Source organism: Vombatus ursinus, unplaced genomic scaffold (genome assembly GCF_900497805.2).
Source record: "Vombatus ursinus unplaced genomic scaffold, bare-nosed wombat genome assembly UNPS02014812.1, whole genome shotgun sequence".
Lineage (NCBI taxonomy): Eukaryota > Metazoa > Chordata > Mammalia > Diprotodontia > Vombatidae > Vombatus > Vombatus ursinus.
The window spans coordinates 66227137-66249752 of record NW_020954590.1 but is presented as its reverse complement, the minus strand read 5'-3'; the positions used below and the strand labels follow the sequence as shown (position 1 = coordinate 66249752).

The 22616-nt window shown below is 36.6% G+C and overlaps 1 protein-coding gene across 1 annotated transcript in view; it reads right to left on the bottom strand.

Annotated features, from left to right (window-relative positions):
* The window catches only part of LOC114053898 (dystrobrevin alpha-like), a 339518-nt gene that overhangs the window by 87334 nt on the left and 229568 nt on the right, over positions 1-22616 (bottom strand). Inside the window, 4 exon segments of the mRNA XM_027877016.1 lie at positions 3403-3486; positions 10630-10754; positions 14785-14951; positions 20608-20713. Coding sequence (XP_027732817.1) covers positions 3403-3486; positions 10630-10754; positions 14785-14951; positions 20608-20713 — 482 coding nt within the window.

The window sequence follows — 22616 nt, the reverse complement described above, 5'->3', positions numbered from 1 at the left end:
CAATATGGTGCCTTTTGTACCCAAAGGTAATGCTACTGACTCACTATCCACAGGGAATATGTTGAGGCAAGGCTTATAGCTTTCTGTTGATTTACATACATTTTTACATAATGCCATGCATTTGCAAAATAGCTGGCTACAGTTTGGGTCCAGGTGACCTGAAAAATAGTGGAGTCAAATGTCTCAGTTGAAGATCAAACCCAGAGACCTGGACTTCATTAATATCATCTCCTAACTTGCTTTTTTAACTAGAGCAAACACACAAAAAGCCAAGAGTGAGTAAGACTTTAAGGATCACTTCCTGTCTTTTAGTTTTGATAAATTGTCAAAACTTGGTTTGAAAAGGAGTGTGAGGGAGCAATGATGGACATAAGAACTATATGCTTCTAAATCTGTATAAGGGAAATTGCTAGGAAACTGGAAAAATGCAAATGTTCTAGTGCCTTTTGAAAATCAAACTGTAACTGCAAAGAACCCCAGGTTGGTAGCTGCCAAAGAGCCTGTAGCAAGAAATGCTTGGGTGAAGATTTCTATTTTTCATTCTCTCTGCTTTATTTTCAATGCTAGTTGTTAAAGAGATAAAGTTGATAAAAAAGATAAGGAGTTGACAAGATAAAGGTAACTGAAAATTCCAGGTAAAGGCAATGGATGCAGAGGAAAAGGATGTCTGTCAAATTGAGTTACCTACAGAATGCCCTTTGCAAACTCACTGTTTAGAGTTTTCTTGAATTGTTAGGTTGCATGTCATCTAGAAGAATGAAAGAGTAGGGGGAAGAGCCCCAAAGATAGTCACAACAGTATCGTTAAAACTAAATGCATTTCAGAAGCCTGAGAACTCACTAGTCTGAGAAAGGTGTCAGATGTTTGTGTCCATGTTCTCCATGATGAACAATGAAGATAAGATAAATGGGGGAGATGTACTGAGCTACTCTCACGGTAATAACTGAAATCATACCATGATCAACACTAAATACATCTTGGCATAGATGTGGCTATGATGACACCATTTCAGACCTGCTCAGTCACCTCAGTAAATAAAAAGACCTGGAATGTCTCTCCTCAAAGGGGCATAACAGCTTTAATCCCCAGCTCTCTTTTTTCCCAAAAAAGAAAGGTTCAGACTACTTGAAGCCATTTGTTTTTTACAAATGAACATTCAGAGCATCTCTCTCACTGAGAATGTCTCAGAAATCACCATCCGGGTCTACCAGGAGGCCTTTGTTGGTCACATCAAGCAAGCTGCGTAAAACCAGAGACTTGATACCAAAAAGAGAATCTAGAAAGCCGGCCAGAATTGGAAAAAAATACACCTGCTACACATAGGTACAAAGGTGTGAAATCATATGAAATAACTGTGTTAAAGGAAGAAAGAAGGGAGTAAGTGTGCTGAAGGTTCAGGACTGGTTGGATGTTTAATAGGAATTTCATTAAAACCACAGAAGTCCTCCATCCCCACTGAGACATCCTGCCAAAGCATTTTTAGTAACTGAGTAGAATGACTAATGATAGTTTAGCCAGTGAACTACAGCAGTTAGGGATTTAGTGTGCACATACTGACCGTGAATTGCTGTGAAGCTGATTTACATACAGCTTTATGAGAGAATGCTCATCAGCCACAGGACTGGCTGCACTCACACCCTCAAGTAACCTGAATGATTCAAACAATGAGACCTCATTAAAATTGTCCATCGACACAGCCCAGCCCCAGTCAGAGCAGAAAGACATTGAGTGGACACAGCTTTATTAGACAGGACCCTTGGCAACAGACACCAGAGGCAAACCAAGGCTGCCACAGGATGTGGTATAATCATTTAAAACAACTCTGGGGTTCTAAGGAAACATTCCAAAGAACCTGAAAAAGGAAACAAGTTAAAACAATTGCCACCATTTTGAATTACTGGGCACCGGGCACCCTGGAGGACCCAGAGCAGCTCAGAGTATCCTAGGAATATTTTAGGGTGGAGGAAGTCATGTTATCCATCTAGATGCATCCACCATAAGCACCGTCCAAGCTGAAATGATATAAAATGACCTGAAATAAGGATGGAGTCAGCCTCTGGTTGAGCATTTGCAGAATGCACTGTTTCTTAGAGAAAGTATAGCAAAGATCAAATGAAGACCCCAATATATTTCTGAACATTAACTGGAATCTTCCCAGACTATAATGAAAAAACAAGTCTCTGCATTGTCCTCTGACTGGGTCTGACAATTCATAACTTCATTTTTGAAGAAGCAATTGAATTGGCTGATGGTTCTGGGGTAATAGTCAAGGTAAATATTTTGTTTCTCTGTTGAATGAGCTAGTATAATTCCTGTAACATTCCTATGTTAGGATTCTTCATGTCTATCACTGAAACACTGCCATATTCCTTTAATTACAAGGATAAGGAATGCCATTATTGCTGGTCACTCCTGATATATGTATGAGGACAGGAATGGATCAGCAAGAAGAATAGTAGCAAGTAGTATTTTTCTGTCTTCAAGCCCTCATTAGTAAATACTGAAACACTAGATTAAAGTCAGTAGCTCAGAAACAAGCTTAGCTCTACAGTGAAAGGGTTTGTGATTATTTTGTGGTATGTGTGATCACTGTAACTTTTTTTTAAGAGTTATTTGGGATTGTGTGGGAAATTCCTTACTTCTATTTTCTTTATCTTTGCTTTTGCTTTCCTATTAGACTGTGCTCTTTGTACTTAAAACAACAAATTTTCATACCACAATTTGGTGTTTTTGATATTTTTGTTGATAAAATAGCATAGGGTTCCTCTTGACATTTCTAATGTGTAACCATCTCAGAGGTATTAATTATTCCTGCCCTAAGATCATGAGGAAATTAATACATGGAAGATAAAACAAACTTCCACCCATTTTTCTTGTTTTTACCCATTAAACTGCCATGGAAACGACACCCCCCAGCTATTGATTCAATCCCTTGCTCTGGATACAGTAACATTTGCCAAGAAGGATGTTTTTGTCAGCTGATGCTTTTGGTGATGAGACTTTTTTGGACCATGCACAACAAATCAAAGTATCTCCAAAACCCTGTGCAATTCTTTGGCTCTTATGAACTTCTTTAACTGCAGTCCAGATATCAGAAAGGGCAATTTAGCTAGGGTTTTCACTTTACATTCTCTCCAACAGAAGTAGTGTATATTAGAAGTGGGATTTGAACAAATTTACCATGGATAGGATGTAAACTTGGACTTCTCGAAATAATATTAAATCAATGAGTCAACTGCTTTCCTTAAATGTATAATGAATGAAATTAAGATCAGTTACATTTCCAAATTAGCTTTCAACCAGTATTTACACTAAATGGTTCAAAGTAGAATATTTTTCCCGCCAGAGACTCAAGATTCATTTACCAAGGAGGTGACATTTTATAATAGCATTTGAACTTACCTTCTGGTTATGAAAGGACTTCCTGAGGAGGGAACAGAGTGGGAGAAGAGTGTGTCATTCATGCTGGTTACAGGTCTGGGAGGCCTACAATAAAGAAAAGTCTTAATAAAATAACCACCCCCTTTCATCTCTTTCACTGGGGATAAAAAAGGGTCATGGTTCTCTCCTGCCCAGTATAAACTGATTGCACCCAAAGTTTGATATTTTCCAATTGACTTCCATAGTACTTTTATATGAAAGAGGCTAATATTCTTCTATGAATGCAAAAACTCAAGGAGTTTTTTGACCCCAGGAGAAAAATGAAAGAAATCCTTCATCAATATGCATGCTATTTTCACTTTTGCCTCTTAGAGCTTTGTATACTACATTCCTCTAACTTCTCCCAGTGGAGAAAATACTGACATAGAACTATCTATGATCATGGCTATTGAAAAAACGGGAGAGGGTTTTGCTAACTGTTGGTTATAATCCTTCTCCACTTGGAAGGAGAAGCATGACTTAAGAGAACTGAGCAAGTTTTGTTAATTATTCCTGCCCAGGCCTTAAAGTAGGTAATGTCTTGTTATAGAAAGAACCCTGGAATTTGGAACCAAATGACTGAATCTCATCTCTACTACCTACTGCCTGGGTGACCTTGGGCAAGTCATGTCTCAGTTTTCTCATCTGAAAAATGAAAGGTCTGAACTAGGATGACCTTCCAGTTCTATCTGTTATCCTGTGAACTTATACTGTGGGCTTTATTCTCACCTTAGTTCTTCAGGTCATGATGACAGCCCTCTCCTATAGATTGTTATTCCACTCTTTGAGCACCCCGCCCCTTTTCCTCATCTTGTCATACTAGAGTTTGAGGCATCCTTAAAACTTAAGACTTGTCCAAAATGAGTAATCACTCTACTAGCATTTATTAATCACCTACTATGTGCCAGTCACTATGGTAGATGCTTGGGGTATATAGACAAAAATGAAACAGCTCCTACCCTCAAGGAGCTTACATTCTATCATTGGGAGATGGGTTCCAATAATGTTGGGAAATAATGGAGTCTAATGCTTTTTTCATATTTAATATGTGCTTCTTCTGAAAACAACATTTTGTCTCAAAACTTTTCATAGCAGATTTACATAGTTAATACACAGGGAGAATTCATAAATGACACTCCAGTGAGGTCCAATGCTTTTTAAAGGACATTTCTGGGATAGTTCTGTGATTTCATCAATGTAGGTAATTGTCCTGCAACTTACAGTTTTGGGAAGTTGTCTGGGACAGTGAGAAAGTGATTTTTCCAGTGTAATTCAAAAGTGAGACTTGAACCTAAGGTCTGGCTCTCTATGCAGCAAATCACACTGCCTCTCAAAGCACTAAATATTAATCAAGAGGGTTCACACCTTGTTTTTGCCCCACCTGACTATTACACTTCACTGAATGCTCTTTTATATCCCTTTCACCTCTGATGTCCAGGCACTCAATTAAGAGCACTTTTTGATTTTGCTAAGAATATTTTTGATTAGTAAGATTAGTTTTTGGTTTTACTTTGTATTGAATATTAGATAATCCTTGGTTACAGCTGAAGTCGGTAAAGTATTTCCTTGTATGGAGAGGAAAGAAGGGTAAGACACCACTACATGAGAGAATAACTGTTGTTTCACTGGAATTCCAGACTTTAACTTTACAGTACAGAATACTCTGCTATCATTTGCCAGTCATTAGAGGTACCAATAAAGATATATTTGTATGAGTCTGGCAAAAAGTGAAATTTATAATGAGTCTTCTAATTTTTAAGTTAGGGAAGCATTATTACTGGCTATGCTTTCTGATCCTTCTGTGATAAGAATTTGCCCTAGTGGCACAAAGGTGACCTTGTTTATCACAATGAAGGAATATGGATACAACCAATAGTCTGCAGGGTTTGCAGATGTGTGTGTGTGTTTGTGTGTGTGTACACACACACTATCAACATAAATGCAACCAAATGCTACTTCTTTCCAATAATTGACGCAAAATTCAATCTAAACAGCTTGAGAGTCTTAAGGATTTTGAGAAGTTGGTATTGTACAAAGACTTTAGGGTCAGAAAATCTGGGTTTGAATCTCAACTCTGCTTTTAACAACATGTATGAACTTGGACAAGTTGTTTAATGTTTCTGAGTCTCAGTTTTCTCATCTATTGGTTGTTTGCTGTCCTTCATTCCTGAAGAGGACCAAAATGGCATCACTATGTTAGAGTCAAGTTACAATGTGTCCAACTGTGGCTGATCAAACTAATATGATCTTGGAACGCTCTACCACAAGTCAGGTACAAACAGTCAGTGTGAACATCTCTAAATTTGTACATCTTGTGTTTCTTTTGAGCTACTTCAGTTCTGTGACCACTCCAGAAAAACAAATCCAGCTCTGATCTCAGTAAGCTGGCCTTCATTTGGCATAAAAATGAAGAGAATGTACTATATGACTAAGGTAGCCTTTCTAGCTCTAAATACAATGAAAATGATACTTTATTTCATTTGCTTCAGGATAATTTAAAGTTGTGAAAATTATCTTCATGTTCTGCTTTGTTAATTTGTGACACACTGTCAAAAGTGAGCAACACTAGCTATTCATGTTTAAAAGGAGTTCTAACTTGGAATCTACCCTGGGGATACAGGATCTATAAGCTAAAAGGAGATAATCAGTCTATAAATTCTCATGCTCTCCATATTTTATTTCTGCTTTCATATTCTGGTTTGTATTAAATTTATGTTTTATAAATCCCTAGTAGACTGTGAGCTCCCTGAGGAGAGAAGCTGTATCTTTCTCATCAATGTCTTCCTTCAGCATCCAGTATAGTCTTTTACATTTAGGAGGCAACCAATAAATGTTGTTGAACTGAATTATGAAAATTTCCACTGTGGACTGTCAAAAGCCAAGTTCAAAATGAGATGCGTGGAACCAAAGAAATGCTTCCATCCTTTGTAACCATCTAAAAAAAGAAATTTTAAAAAAAGTCTAAATTTGGGAGAAAAGCATCCCTAGGAAAAATGAAAATGTAAAAATTCATGTACTTCTCTATGCCCTTTGTTTTTCCACGGGCAAGTAAGAACAAAGTGGAACACTAATGCCTTTTTCCACTGTCTATAAGTCAGAATAAGCTCATCATAAGTATCAAAATAGGATGACTGGCCATGGAATCAAATATTGTTCATGCCTTTCCCCAAATAGCATGTTAGAGCCCAGAGGAATCTTGAGGATAATCTCTGGTCCAAACTAGACATTTCATGGTGGAGGGAACTGAGAGAGGTTAAATAATTTGATTAAAGTCACATGACTAGTAAGTGTTAGAGGACCTGACTAGACACTCTGCCTTCTTTGAACAACACCACATTGCTTTTATTAAATAATATAGTCCTTTCTTGTTAAATAAAACAATCATTCCACTGAGTAAGGTACCCTGAGGATTTTAAACCAATCTCATGATGCCCAGAGAAGCAATGTCAAAAGATGGGACCAACCACCTAAGTCTGTGCTAATACACTACAATGATTTATTTATGGATGTGGAAATTATAGGTTAAGACTCCTATAAAGCCAATATTTCACTTCATAATCACATGTTTCATAGCCATTTATATTTATAATTATAAGCCTTTAAAAAAAGTATACTGGATTCTAACAAAATACTTACCAAGTATCTCTTTGGCAGCAAAAATAAAATATAATAGAGAACATTAATTATTCTGACATTTAAGAACAATATAGCATCTAGGTGAAAATCATAACTCCTTTGCTGTTTGGCTCCTGAAAACTATTTAAATATTGCTAAGTGAGGGTAGATAAGTGGTAAGTGGATAAGACCATTAAATGCCCTGTGCTTGAAAAGAGCAGGAAAGGAGGAAAAAGAGAGAAGCGATTTTTTTCTATGTTGATTTGCTTATCTGTCACTTGTCCCTGTGAAAAAAAAATAACAATAATTCTCTCATTTAAAGTAATATTTTCTGTTTAAATATTATTTTATATTATTCTCTGATGATATGATATCTTTACTTGGATCTAATATGCAGTTACAAAAATTTCAGATTGCTAGGGTCTACAGTATCACATTCATTTGTCAAAATTCACATAAAAAATTGGCACTAAGATTTTTAGGACGTTATAAAAGTCTATCCAACCAATTTACTAAATATTGATCAAGCCGAAGCTACATCTATAGCTGAAATTTACATCTGTTCCTCCCAGTGATTTTCTATTTTTAAAAATATGAGAATGGATCTCGACGAAGACTAGAACCAAATTCGATTTCTAAGTCATAAATCATTATTGGGATGAAAAGGTAAAGGGAATGGATGATATCTGACAGCTATTTCTAAATTCCCAGGTATCACAATATCCTGAATGTTATAAGATGGAGCAGGAATAGATTTGATTGCCTTTAGAAATGTATGTAATCAGTGAGGTAGATAAGATAAATAAATGTTTTTGCCTATATACATTACATAAATAACTGAGAATTGCATTTCTATATTTATTTTTGCCTAAAAAAGTACTTTTATAATAAATGTAAATATTGACTAGCTCTATACATATGCTCAACTAAGAGATTAAACAGATTAATAAATCATTCCAGGAGATGGTTATCATATGTCTATGATAATTTGATACAGTTAAAAAGATATATTTTAAAATTGAAAATCATGCATGAGAGCAACAAAAAAATTATGCTGGTTTATTTGGTCAATGTAACAGTATTTGGGGGAAGAAATATACAGAAGTGTAAAACTGGAGAAAGCATTCCATACTGATACAAACTCAAAAACCCTGTAAACCTTTAAAGTAATCATTAAATTCCTGTAATAATGGATATATTTCTCATGATGTTGCTTAATCCATATTACTTTAAAATAAACATAAGAAAAAACACTGCAAAATGTATTATCAAGGGACATGTATAGTTTTCCTAAGTCAATATGAGTAACTAATATAGTTGGCCATGTTTTCCCTGTGATTTAATAGATGTTTTATTATGAATCACAAACAATATTCTGTACTCTGTCACGGACTCACTGGGAGGACAGATTATACTGGAAAATAGATAGCATCTTCCTCATAGCTACTCACTTCAAATTATTTTTAGGATGTGGCAGTAATTCAGTTCTAATGCAAAGCTGATAGAGCAAGAACTTTCTTATCCATTTCCTATCTATCTTCATTGTGCCAAGCAGAACTGAATGAGGTACCAGACTGCTGAAATATGTGAACTTCTACAGGAGAGATGCATCCTTCTTAAAAGAACCAATGTCTGTCGGATTCAGAAGTAGAGCTCAGTTAGTACGGGGCAACCTCCATTACATTTTTGGTCATTCTCTAGCAGCTTACTGATTTTCATTAATTAGACAGGGTCGAGATGAGGACAGTCTAGAGTTTTTTAATGACCTTAGGACTTCTGGGAGTTTAGAGCTGAGAATCAGCATGTATGAGGTGGTTTTCCCCAAGCAGAGGGAAAACTACTCAGCATGGGCCTATCATTAGCACTTGGGGATGATCCATAAATTTATAATAAGACAAAGCAAAGATAACCATATTCTATAGTATAGGATTTTAAGAATATTAAATGAGTCAGCTTCACAGATACCTAACTCTTACCAGCAGCTAAATAACTATGACCATGTTAATAATGGGGACTACTAACTATATCTCTTATTGAATACAGTTATTTCTCAACTCTCAGCAGAAAGCAGAAATTGCTCACAACCAGAATACTGCACTAAGCATTTGTGTGCTGTTTTAGACAGGTGATCAGAGTAAATAAGATAAGTTCTTTGGAAAAAAAGATATTTTTATTTGTTCATTTTTTGAGAGAGCCTACAGTATGATCTCTTTGACTGACTGCCAGAGTAATTTTCTTTGGTTTGCGTATTGTCAATTGTTAATGTAGCTAGCTAGGTGGCTCAGTAGATAAAGTGCTGGGCCTGGAGTCAGAAGGACTTATGTTCCTGAGTTCAAATATGGCCTCAGACATTTACTAGCTGTATGACCTTGGGCAAGTCACTTAACTCTCTTTGCCTCAGTTTCTTTATCTGTAAAATGAGCTGGAGAAGGAAATGGCAAACCATTCCAGTTTCTCTGCCAAGAAAACCTCAAATGGGGTCATAAAGAGTTGGACGTGGCTGAAAAATGTAGTTAGCTTTGGATGGGAGCCTTGTTTTTGAGTTTGCTCAAGAAAATATCATCAATCATTCGGCACTAGTCAGCTCTGAAATGAGATGGTATTTTAGGGACAGTGAATTACCAATTATGAGGCTTTCAGAGAAGGATATAATCTTATTTGATAAGGCAGGGCAGCTGTACCAGAGCAAAAAGTTTCAGGGACATGGGGGAGGATTTTAATGTAGGAAATAGTAAGCCCCTGCAGCAGAAATACAGCCATCCACTTGTGCTTGGGCACAAGGCAGAAAGGATGAGGATTCTTAGCTGACCGTCATGATGTCCTCTCCTAGGCTCAGTTATATAGCCGGGGGTATAATAACTTTCAGATGTGATGACAGTTTAGTGTTGATTTTTTTTTGAAGTGAGGAGTTCCTGGTGTAGAAACTCCCTCCACTGATATAGTCTCTCAGGTTAATTTATACAGTAGTTTTGGAGAATTGCCTGGGGACACTGAAAAGTTGAATGATTTACCCAGAGTCACATAGTTACTATATGTCAGAGTCAGTATAGTACGATTCAGGTCTTCCTGGATCCAAGGTCAGCCCTCTATTCATTATGCAACACTACTACATTTAACTTCTGGCTATTGAGAGAAATGAAAAAGAAGGTTGGGGGAGGAATAGACAGCTCATTTTCTGAGTTTGTAGCATCTTGGAGGTGAATATACTTAAAACCAAAAAACAAATAAATGAATCCATTTTCTCCTTATTATTAGCTGATGTAAATTCTACTAGTACTTACATGTTAAAATATCAAATGGTATAATTTCCTCAATATCAGAAGTCTCATCTAACTTGTCAATTTCTGGAAGCCTTCTATATTTAAGATGGTTGAACCAGCTTTTTATAATTAATTCACTGTTTGGTCAAGGGAAAAGAGAATGTTCTCTTTGCTGTGGCATTTCTTAAAATGGCCTTTCATTTAAAATTTTACATTTGAAATCTGAACTCTGGTAAACACATATATACTTCCCTTAGAACCAATATAAGTACATGACATGATGGCCAAGAACCTAAGAACATGATCAGTGGCCCCGTGGCCTGCATGTACTTACACGATGTGAGCCAGGTTTAGTGGTTTTTCAGGCTGATCAGGAAACATGGGGTGCAAAGGTTCACGGCTGGAAGCACAACTCAGAGACTTGCTTAGCGCATTTGTTAACTTCTTAGCAGGTGACTTCTAGGAGGGACAAGCAAGACACAGGTAAGGTAGACAGGCACAAGGAATAATTTTGATATCACACATGAAACATCCCTCCAAGGCAATCTTCTGGGAGTGTGGGGGAGGAAGGGATGAGAATGGGTATATGGGATGGACTAGGCCTGGTGTGAGGAATCTCCCAGGAGGGGGTTTCCTCTACCAATGCAGATTGAGACTCTTTCTGCAACTTAGAGTCTTAAGACATTACCTGGGGTCACTGAGAAGTTAAATGACTTGTCCAGGGCCACACAGCCAGTATATGACAGAGGTAGAACTCGAACCCAGGTCTTTTTGACTCTGAAACCAGTTCTCAATCCACTAAATCAGTAACCAATAATCTATCAATATGCCATCAGAAACCCTTAACTTGAACTGTCCTTTTCTGCAAGAAACCATTTACCGTTGTACCTCTTGTTTTCTTTTATACATTGACACCTAAACTGAAAATTTTACTATAAAAACCTAGCATTCCCTTATTATTTAAAAGCCAAAATAATATATCCATTTGTATGCCAATCCTTTCTCTTTCTCCTCCTCCTTCTCCTCCTCCTCCTTTTTCCTGCTCCTCCCTCTCTTCCTCCCCCACCTCCTTCCCCTTTTCTTCTTCCTTCTCCTCCTTCTCCTCCATTGTAACCCTTTACCAACCAGGCTGTACTAGTCATCAGAGAACAATAATAAAGGTGCTCTACTTACTTAGAGACAAAAGGAGTAAAAGAAGAAATGGGGAGATGTTATTGAATACTTCCTGAAACATGACATTGAGAAAGCAGTCTATATCACTTAGGATACTAGAATTTTTAACTGTATCTTAAAGCAAAGTGGCTAAATTCCTATGATGTATAACTTGGATCACATTACTCCTATGATCAAAACTCTTCTATTGCTCTCTATTACATAGCAAATAAAGTCCAAAATCCTTAACCTAGAATTCAGTTGCCTACGATCTCCCTTACTTGCCCTTTCACATCCTACTTGCCTGTTGTGTCTTATATTTCAGCCCAACATGACTATTACTGCTCTGGGGACTTCTCTTGGTCTTTCCTGCCTCTGTGCCTTTGGACATGCCATCCTCTTTGTTTGAACTGTATCCTTCCCTTCTTCTTCTGCTCCCTCCATCATCTGCTTCTTTTCTATCATTCAAGCTCAGTTCAGGTGGATCTTCCTCCATAAATCCTTCTCTGACTTTTCCAAATGGAAGTAATTTCACACACCTTGGAAATCTCTTAGCATTTCAAACATCTCATTCACATCAAACTTAATTTTGTAAAAAATTCATTTTATACAATCTCTTTTTGTAAGCTTCTTTTCCATTCACGTTTGTCGACCACACAGTTCCTAGTTCAATGACTTAAACATAGACCTTGTTTAATAAATAGCTATTTAAAAAAATACTACAAAGAGTTTTCTGGGATGTCTTCTCACAGTCCTGTTACCCATTCCCTAACATCATTGCCCCTACCATTATCCAAAAAGTTTAAAAAATGTTGTTTAAATCCCAGAGGTCACTGATTCTAATTTTCTTTTTGGGTAGTCTGATTATATTCTCTAAAGACAGTGCCATCCTATGTGACTTTATAGTCCAAAATATTTCAGAAAAATAAAGACTATTCCTGAGAACTAAATTTCCTTTTCCAAAGTCAGTTTTAAATGATATTCAAAATGAGAATATAGTTATTATCAAAGGGGAAATTTACATATAAATAAATATTTTCCCAATACAACAAAACCTCCAGGGTACTGGATATACAAAATATGAAAGTGGTTATTTCTTAAAAACAGATGATATGCCTCGGCCTAAAACTCTTTCCTTCCACAAATCTGCCTATTGAAACTCATTTCCTTCACGGCTGCCTCCTTAATGGAACTTTGTTGGATCCCCTAGGAGAGAGTGATCTTTTTCTCCTCAAATTTTCTTAGAATAGTTTTTGTTAATCTCCCCTTTGCCCTTATATTCTGCCATAGATCACACTTATCTTGGTACGTGTTATGTCCCTCTGCTCTCTCTCAATAGATTTAAGTTTCTGGAGGGTAGAGACTTGTGTCTCTTTCTATGTTTGATTTTTCCTTGGGTGCCTTGTACATAGTATGCTTTTAAAAACCTCACAGAGTGAGGGCAGCTAGGTGGTGCATTGGATACAGCACCGGCCCTGAAGTCAGAAGGACCTGTGTTCAAATCCGACCTCAGACCAAACACTTGACCCTTACTAGCTGTGTGACCCTGGGCAAGTCACTTAATCCCAACTGCCTAAAAACAAAAACCAAAAAAAACCTCACAGAGCATTTTGATTTATACCTAAGGAACTTATACATTATTGGGTTATCTATATTACCTGTGTATATATCTTATGGGAAGAAGGCAATAAGCTAAGGGAAATTAAACTCAGTAAGGGCAAGGACTTTTTTTCTCAGAGTTTTGCCGATTGCTGTTCAGTCATCTCCAACTCTTCATGACTGCGGATTCTATCACGCCAATACCGTTCCTGAGGTTTTCTTGGCAAAGATACTGAAATGGTTTGCCATTTCCTTCTCCAGTTGATTGAGGCAAATGGAAGTTAAGTGACTTGCCCAAGGTCACAAAGCTAGTGAGTGTCTGAGACCAGATTTGAACTCAGGTTTTCCTGACTCCAGGCCCAGTGCTCTATTTACTGAGCCACCTAGCTACCTGATAGTAGCTACTTAATAAATATTTGGTAATTTAATTGAATGGAAAACTTTCCCTCCCATAGATTCTGAAAAACAAGTGCATTAAAAATTTGGATAGAGTCTGCTCATCATTTTTGTGGTACGCCAAAACCAAGTAGAAACAATGAGAGGATGGCACAGTTCTGCCAGTACCCCAAAGAATCACTAAAATGTAAACTCAGTAGAAGTGGTAAACAATGAGTGATCTAATGTTAAACATTCCTCTGCCTCCTTTTTATTTTGTTTTAGTTTTGTTATTTGTTTAGTATTGTTATTTAGGCTTCATATTCTGAGTAAGTTTATAATGGGTTTTTTTCTTTAGGATCAATTAATTTATCTCTGGGTCACCATAATTTGAACTTAAATTTGTTTAGCTTTGGAGGGGCTTGGTTGCAAGTGCCATGTATTTTTCTCATGTGAGAAGCGTGACTGGAGGAGTCGATGGGATTGCCTTCCTAAAAAAATAAAAAATAAAAAAAAATAATCCAGTGAGCAATGCTCTAATGGAAGATGGAGACAACTGAGCATTCTCATTATGACTGCTTTTTGAATGTAACTGTTGGGGATGATAAGATATAGCAGCAGACAGCAAATCGCTTGAGTGAGAAACCAAGATAGTGCCATTTCTCAAAGACTCACTGCCACCTGCTTCCTGTGACAAGCATATCAGCTAGGCAGCTAGCTATTCATGTGGAACTTTGTTTGGCTAAACTGGTTTACTTGACTCGACACTAAAAGATTAGTTACTCACATATACATAATAAAAAACCAAAAATAAATAAATAAATAAATATCCCAGAAAAATAAATGGATTAAAAGGAATGCTTCTATTCAAACCAGATACCCACACTGCTTTTCTTCATGTTACAACATATATATATACATATATATATACACACACATACATATATGAATTATAGAAAATAAGAAAAAAAAACTAACAATCATTTTATGCAAGTCCAGTAGAAATCTAAAACACAATCAAATTTAAACACCCTCAATGTCCCATGAAAATAGAATTCTTCTCCGAGTCTCTCCTGCTGTTCTGTTGGCATCCAGCACAGCATGAAAATGATGGAAATTCACATCTAGACTCCAAGGAGCAAGATTGTTCAAAACTTTCTATTTATCATCTCTCAGAAACCTACAGCAGAGTCGGGAAAGGATCTCTACTTACCTCCAATGAGAAGGAGGAAGCACACCAAATTTCACCCCTTGAAACAAAAAGTAAGTCTGACCCCCAATGCTAACACCACTCTTGATGTTCCTTCTCACTCTGGGGAGACTCCAACATTCTACAGTGAGCGATGCCTGAACCTTGCCTTACCCATGACGTGTACTCCTTCATTTGGTGCTGGTTGCTATGGGAACCACTGGCATGTCCCCTCCAGAAGCAGTCCTGACAGAGCTGGTAATTGTGACACTGCTGGCATCGATAGCGAAATCCCATCATGCTCTCACTGTGGCAATAGGAACACTCAACAGGGTGGAAGACTGAGGGGAAGATGAATTAAAAGAAAAAGAAAATAAAAATGAATAATGTTAAAGATAAAACTACTAAAAGCCACTGAATTCTTCCACTGTCAACCCTAATTTTTAGCATTCTATTTGACATTCAGTTCTAGTTGAAAATAGCATTAGACAGATTTCAGAAACTTGAGGTACCCCTTTCAAATAGGGTAGGAGGGAAACAGGTGGGGGTATTCTTTTTTGAAAATAAACGAACAAAAAAAAAAACCCTCTGGAATGCCAGTCCCTCTCCTCTTCCATGTCACACTACAAGAATATAAATGACCCAGGGTAGTTTACTCCCACCAAAGACTGCTTTCTGTCTCTAAGAGGTTTATACAGTTCTTTGAAAATCTCAGAAACACATTTAATAGAAACAATTGAACTCTCAGAGAGTGCAGGAAATAGCAAACAGTTAAGAACTTGTGCATAATGAGAGGGACAAAGATTGGGGAGAGTTGAGAGAGGTAAACAGAAAGAAAAGAGAAAAATGAGAGACAGATGTAATGGACACAGAAAGGAATGAACTAGAGGAAACAAAGTAGTAAAGGGGAAGGGAGAGAGGAAGGAAGAAAGGAAGGAAAGAAGGAAAAGAAGAATGAGAAGGAAAGGGAGGGAAGGAAGAAGAGATGAAGAAAGAAATGAAGGAAGGAAGGAAAGGAGGGATGGAAAGGAAAAGGAGGGAGAGAAGAAGGGATGAAGGAAGGAAGGAAGGGATAAAGGGAGGAAGAATGGGAAAGAAAGAAAGAAGATTTTAAGCACTAACTAGTACAAATGTACTGTGCTAAATTCTGGGTATATAAATAGAAAAGCAAGACAGTCTCTCTGACATTCTAACAGGGGACATAGCACACAAAGGGTTTCAGGTGCAAGTTAGATGAAAAGGCTCTGTGCCTTTCCTTAAGGTACATTGGCAAAACACATAGGAATATATCTTATTTAATGTCAATTATACTGATAAAATAATATATTTCTAGTGTATAACCATTTGCCAGTGCCACAGACTCTTATGGCAAGAAGAAGAAGATAGAATAAGAGGAGAAACGAATTATTGTTCTAAAACTGAAGCAATTGTCCATGTCTATTGAGAATCATGATTTTGGACAGGACAGCCAATGAAGAGCCATGTGGATTTTCCTTTTCTGGCCATAGCTGGATGGACTCCATGGAAATACTTAAAGTCTTTGAAAACAAGTTGAATTGAACCAAATCAAGAAATATATCTTGCTTTAGCAGCAGGCAACGTCCATTTCAAACTGGGTGGGGTTAGGTGATAGTATTTGGGATCAATAATTAATTTAAAATCATTAAATATTCCCATTTCATGGGAATATGTTGAATTGCCAAAAAAAAAGAGAGAGAAAAGAAGAAAAAAGAAAAGAAAAGATTAGAAAGCCCATGCTTTTGAGGAAATTACTCTCTAATAGAGTGGTCAGGAAGAGAAGCAGAAATTATAAAGTGCAAATGATATAACAGCTATTTCCCAAAAGATAAACGATCAAAGGATTTGAACAAATAATTCTCAAAAGAACTTCAAAGTATTTACAACTACATGAAAAAATGATTCAGATGACTAAAAATAAGAGAAATGCAAATCAAAACAACTCTAAGGTTTTGCCTTACACCTGAAAATTGGCAAAAATGACAAAAAACTGGCAAGAGTCAGTGTTAGAGGGGTTGTGAAAATGCATTATTGCATTGTTGGTGGAACTGTGAAATGGCATGACCATTTTGGAAAGCAATTTGTAATTATGCAAATAAAGTGACTAAAATGTCCATACCCTTTGAAACAGAGACTTCATTACTGGTATTATACCCCAACAAAGCCATTGCAGCACTTTTTGTTATAGCTAAGAATTAGAAACAAAGTAGATGCCATCAACTGGAGGATAGTACAATAAATTATGGCATATGAATATAATAGAATATTACTGTGCTGTAAGAAATGACATGTGTAATAAATACAGAGACGCTTGGAAAGATCTGCATGAACTGATAGAGAATGAAGTAAGCAGAGTCAAGAAACAATATAACTCTCTCTCTCTCTCTGTGTATATATATATATATGTGTGTGTATATATAAAACTACAACAGTGTAAATGGAAAGAACAACACATCAAAAAAATCAAAAGTGAATGTAAGAAAATTATAATGATCAAGTAGGACTCAAATGAATAAATATAAGAGAATAACCCCAACCCACTCCTTTGGAGGGGTGGGAAGTCCACCTGTGTTAGACATTGCACGTGTTTTCAGATGTCTAATCAGTTGTAAAGACTTTCTTCCCTCTCTAAAAAATACTCTTTGTTATATGGGATGTTTCTGTGGGAGGGGAAGAGGATACTTTAGATAACTCTGATGATGTAAGAAACAAACCACATGAATAATACCTATTTTAAAATGTACCAGAAAATAACAAAACCCAGTAGAGATATAAGCTACCACTCTGGTATCCTCCACGAATACAACACTCCGTCTCTTCTGTAAGGAGTCGGGAACTCCAGATCTAGAAAACATTTGCTAATAGATATTAACTGCTAATATACTGGCATGTGATCTGCCCAGGAAGGAATATACAATGAGAACAAGTATATATGGAGGAAATACCTATAATGAATTTAAAGGCAAGTTTTTTAGCCTTACCAGTCTACGTACTTCTACTGCCTGCAGAAAAACCTTTTTAAACATCTGTTACAAAAGTCTAATGTATTCATTAAGTATGATTTTAGAAGTTTGGATTTTCCAACTCCAGTCTCTTTCAGAAAGCAATCTCTATCAAAAGCCAATCTACAAATGTTGGAGCTATAAATGTATTGCAGCTAGCTACAGGAAATGTTTAAAAATTAAATGTTAGCATTTTATGTAAATCATAAATCAATACCAAATGACAAGTGATAAAGCTGTTACTCTGAAAAAAAGGTAAGGAAAATTACGTTTCTTTTTAACTGAAAATGAACAATTTAGAGGGTTAATGCTTATGTGTACACATACCATATGATAAGGACTTCTACTTTTTTGCTTCTCCAGGTATAAAGAGGTAAGAAAAATGTTTGATATCAAATTGCCTTAAGCCTTTAAACTTATTCAATCCATGCACATAATTTGAGAATGTGATGACTAAAAGTTCAGGGAAGAAAGCAGGGAAAAGCCATTCCTTTAATAGTTTTATAAGCAATTGTGGTGAATAGATCCACTTGTCTAGGGGTGTGCTGGAGGCAGCTTTTTCAAGGGTGGGGAACCTTTGGCCTTGAGGCCACGTGTGGCCCTTAGGTCCTCAAGTGTGGCCCTTTGACTGAATCCAAACTTCATGGAACAAAACTCCTTAATAAAAGATTTGTTCTGTAAAACTTGGACTCAGTCAAAAGGTCGCACCCAAGGACCTAGAGGGCCACACGTGACCTTGAGGTCGCAGATTCCCCACCCCTGGAAGATTGCTGAATTTTCAGGGTAAGCATTACGCCTTGGAAGTCAGAAAATGCTACAAAATACTATTTTGTTGATTGAAGAGACCTAAAGAGAGTAAAAATGTTAATAAAGCAGATTAAACTTAAAAAGTATGTTATACACTTTCAGAGAGTCTGTTGTTAAACATTTACCAGCACATCCCTGCTTGTGACTGCCTGGGAAACCATGGGGGCAGATGAGGAAAGCTGTTTGCAAAGTCTTTCAATGCAAAAGCTTACCCAAACCATGCACATGGCTTGGGACTGTTACTACTGTTAACAAATTGTTCAGTGTGAACTGTTTTCACTTAAGCCTAAAGAAAAATTAGGGTATTAAGAACAGTTAAAGATTGGTGAGTGACAGATTTAATTATACCCAGGAATTTATATTTATTTAAATCTGCTTTAAATTTTTGATTCCTAATATGATTATTGTATTAGTAGCTAATGTTGATGCTTAGCTGTTTTAATAAGGCATTTTATTTTTCATAGGAAAAGCATAATTGAATGCAAAAGCATGCTAATCGTTTTCTTTCAGTTCATCTCACCTGTGGGTGGCCAAGCTGTCTGAGACATAAAGCCATAACCAAGCCATGACCATCCACCTAGTGACCACTTACCTTAATTATGGGCCAAACATTGAGGAAGAAACAAATAGCTTCATGAGTGCTAGCCTTGCAAATTACATCTCCAAAGTAACAATACACGTTGATCCCACAATTTTATTATAATCTTTGTGCACCACAATTATGAGCTAGCTAACACATAAAGGAAGCAGAACTAGTTAATGTATTTGGCCATTTTTTTTTGCATTTTTAACTGGTTACCTTCATTTTTCAGGGACAATAATAATAATGAATATATCTTTCACAGGTCAATATATATGTTCTAGACAATAAGTAGGGCCCAGAATTATCTAAAAGAGATCAAGGTAAGTCACATTTTTAAGAAACGGTGTGGCACTTTCAATGATCCTGAACTGCCTGCGGTCACAAAAGCCCATCTTTTTAACAGCAATATCTTCTCAGAAATTCTATATGGATGTGAATCAGGGAACAGAAGAATTTCAGAACAATGAAAGTGTAATGAATCCTAAAGGACAATGGAAAGACTCATGCTGGGTATGAGTAGTTTGGGGCATATTACCAATAATTGCTTTCACGTACGAAGTATTGTAAGAGATACAATTAAGGGCAAATATCATTGGAACCAGTGAGTTGGTAGAACAAGCAAGCATAAGATTACAGATGATAGGCCCAAATACTGCATAAGATATATTCATGAGATATTAAAAGAACAAGGCCACCAGAATGTTGGGTAGGTTCTTTATGGAGAATTATTAGAAAGGTATAGACATAATTCCATTTGCCCAATTCTAGTTTTCAAGAAGTTATTTTCTTACAAATACCCAAATTAACTATTAAAGACATATGAAGAAAGATACTATCTGCATCCATAGAAGGAACTGATAAATAGATGTATATAATAATTTTACATATATATGTGTGTGTGCACACACACACACACACACACACACCCCTATTTGTGTAGTCATCTCTAGGGCAGGGGGTGGGGGATGGAAAAAAAAAGAAATTTACATGATCATTTTGTTGTATGTTTGAAAGGAATAGCAAGTTGTCCATAGTAAATATGCAGTTTCATGTGCAATCATCTTTTTTATTGTACTATGTTACAGAAATGCTTGTTTTATTCCATAAATTAAAAATAAAATTTAATAGTGGAAAAAAAGAAAGGTATGAAAAAAATTGCAATGAAGAAATACTGGCATTATCCTCACCAACGACATCACAAATTCATGAAAAATAACAATAAAAAATTACATTACTTTAAGGTTTATAAAACACTTTCCTCATATTGTAGATATAAGATAAATGCAGCATAATCAATAATACCAAAACATATCAAGACTGACAACCAACAAAGATTTCAAAAGAAAAAAAACAGCTATGACCCCTAAATATCAGTTTTCTATCCACAGCCATGATGCACATAGTCAATTCAACTGAATTTCACAAACACTTATGAAACGTCCACTACACGCAAGGTATTGTCTAGACATCAGAGATATAAAGACAAAAAACAGTTCCAGCCCTCCAGGTATGTACATTCTATTGAAGGGAACATCGACTTTATAGTCTTCTCTCTCTAAACTAAACTGGCCCAGGAGTCAGTCTTACCATTTTCTACATTTGCCAATCGATGAAGAAGTGGAAACCAGACCAGACACTGAGGTGGGGGATCAGACATGAGTGTGTCCAAGAAAGCGTTCAAAGTGACTTTTTTCTGCATCAGAAAGGAACAAAGTCAAGAGTGGGAGAAAACTTTCTTAATATACCTGTTATGTCAACTTTAGTTTGACTCAAAATGAAAAAAATGAAAAAAAATGTACCAATGAACAAACATTTATTAACCACTTACTATGTGCCTCTGCTGAGTGCCAGAAATATAAAGAAAAAGTGAAAACTGATCCTGCTAACAAGGATCTTGTGTTCTAATGGAGCAGAAAAAAGACCCATTTCCAAAGGTGATGTTTAAGTATCCATCCTGCAAACCTCTTCTCAGCCTTTTACATCTATAGGTCAAATCTAGTGCACCCTCATAATCTGATAGGTCACAATGACAGTGTTTATATAGGAAAATGTGTTTAGAGTTCTGAACATCAAAATTCTTAACAAACTTTTCTGATAACCTCTTTATAAATTAAAGTGCCAAGTCCCAGCTACTATAATTATAATTATTAACATAGAATCTAATAATCAATTCAAGGACTGAATTCTAGTATCTCATATGAGTTAAAAGGACACTGATTTTAATGGTGGTTTAAAAATGAGCCAAAGAATACAGAGGAAAAAAGAATTAACATGATTCAGAATTTGAACATAAAACTACAATGCTGTTTACCAATGAGAAACTGAAAAATACTAAACCATGGTAGACTTGGGAACAGAATCACCTTACAGTGCCTACATCCCATTTATTTTTTACTTCCATCTAATAAATGTGTCTTGTCTTTCTATTTCTTTCTAAATCTCCCCAGTATCTATCCACTTGCCACTGGTGTACTTTAACACAGTGGCTGTAGGTGTACAAAAGTACAAATAACAGGTATCACTGATTTAAGGCTTTAGAGACACAAGCTCATTTAACACTCACAGCAACCCTGTGGGTGGTGGTGGAGGCTAGTAAAGTCGTGTAAAAAGACAATTCAGTGGAGGCTCTGAGAGGTTGTTACTTTCCCAAGGCTACACAGAGTGTTATTTCTAGGACCTGATCTTGACCCTCATTCTAGATCTAGCACCCATAGTGTGAAAGAACCCAAGGATCATAGAATGAGAGCCAAAAGGGACCTTGAAGACCATTCATTCTAACCTCCTCACTTTACAGAATAGGAAACTGAGTCACAGAGAAGCTAGGTAACCTGCCCTGAGTCACCCAGATAGTTACGTGTCTGAGGTAGGATTTGATCACAGATTTTTCTGATTCCACCTCCAACATACCATGTTGCCTCCCTAAAAATACTGAGCTGCTCAGGTGTATAACAAATCCTTTTATTAAGGAGATTTGTTCTGTGAAGTTTGGATTCAGTCAAAGGGCTGCACTCGAGGACCTAGAGAGCCACATGTGGTCTTGAGGCCGTAGGTTCCCTATCCCTGGAACCTGTACTTTTCTGATCCATAGTAAGATATAGCTAAGTCCCAGGTCCAGAGGCCAGGTGGGTTCTGAGGCCATCTATTTCAAAAGGTGGAGAGCAGTCATGAATCACACATCGACAGGGAAACTGTTGAAGCATCATTTATACACAACCAGCTTCTGGACTAGGGTTTTTTAAGTAAGGAAACTCATCTAGTGAGATAATGAGAACACATACATAAAGCACTCTGCAAATCTTGAAGAGCTTTATCAGGGTTAATTATTTCCATTATTTTCTATTGAAAGTCATCAAGCTTTTGTGTTTGTATGATTTTTTTCCATCAGTATAAGCAAAAACTTCCCAATATTTAGAACTGTTCAAAAGTAGAACGCATTGTGTCAGGAAGCAGAGGTGTTCTAGTAAAGATTAGACAAGGGGAGGTTACAGAAGAGATTCTAGTTAGTCAGGTAGTCAATAAACATTTATTAAGTACCTACTATATGCCATACACTATACTAGATGCTCTTAAGGTATAGGTTGGGCTAGATGACCTCT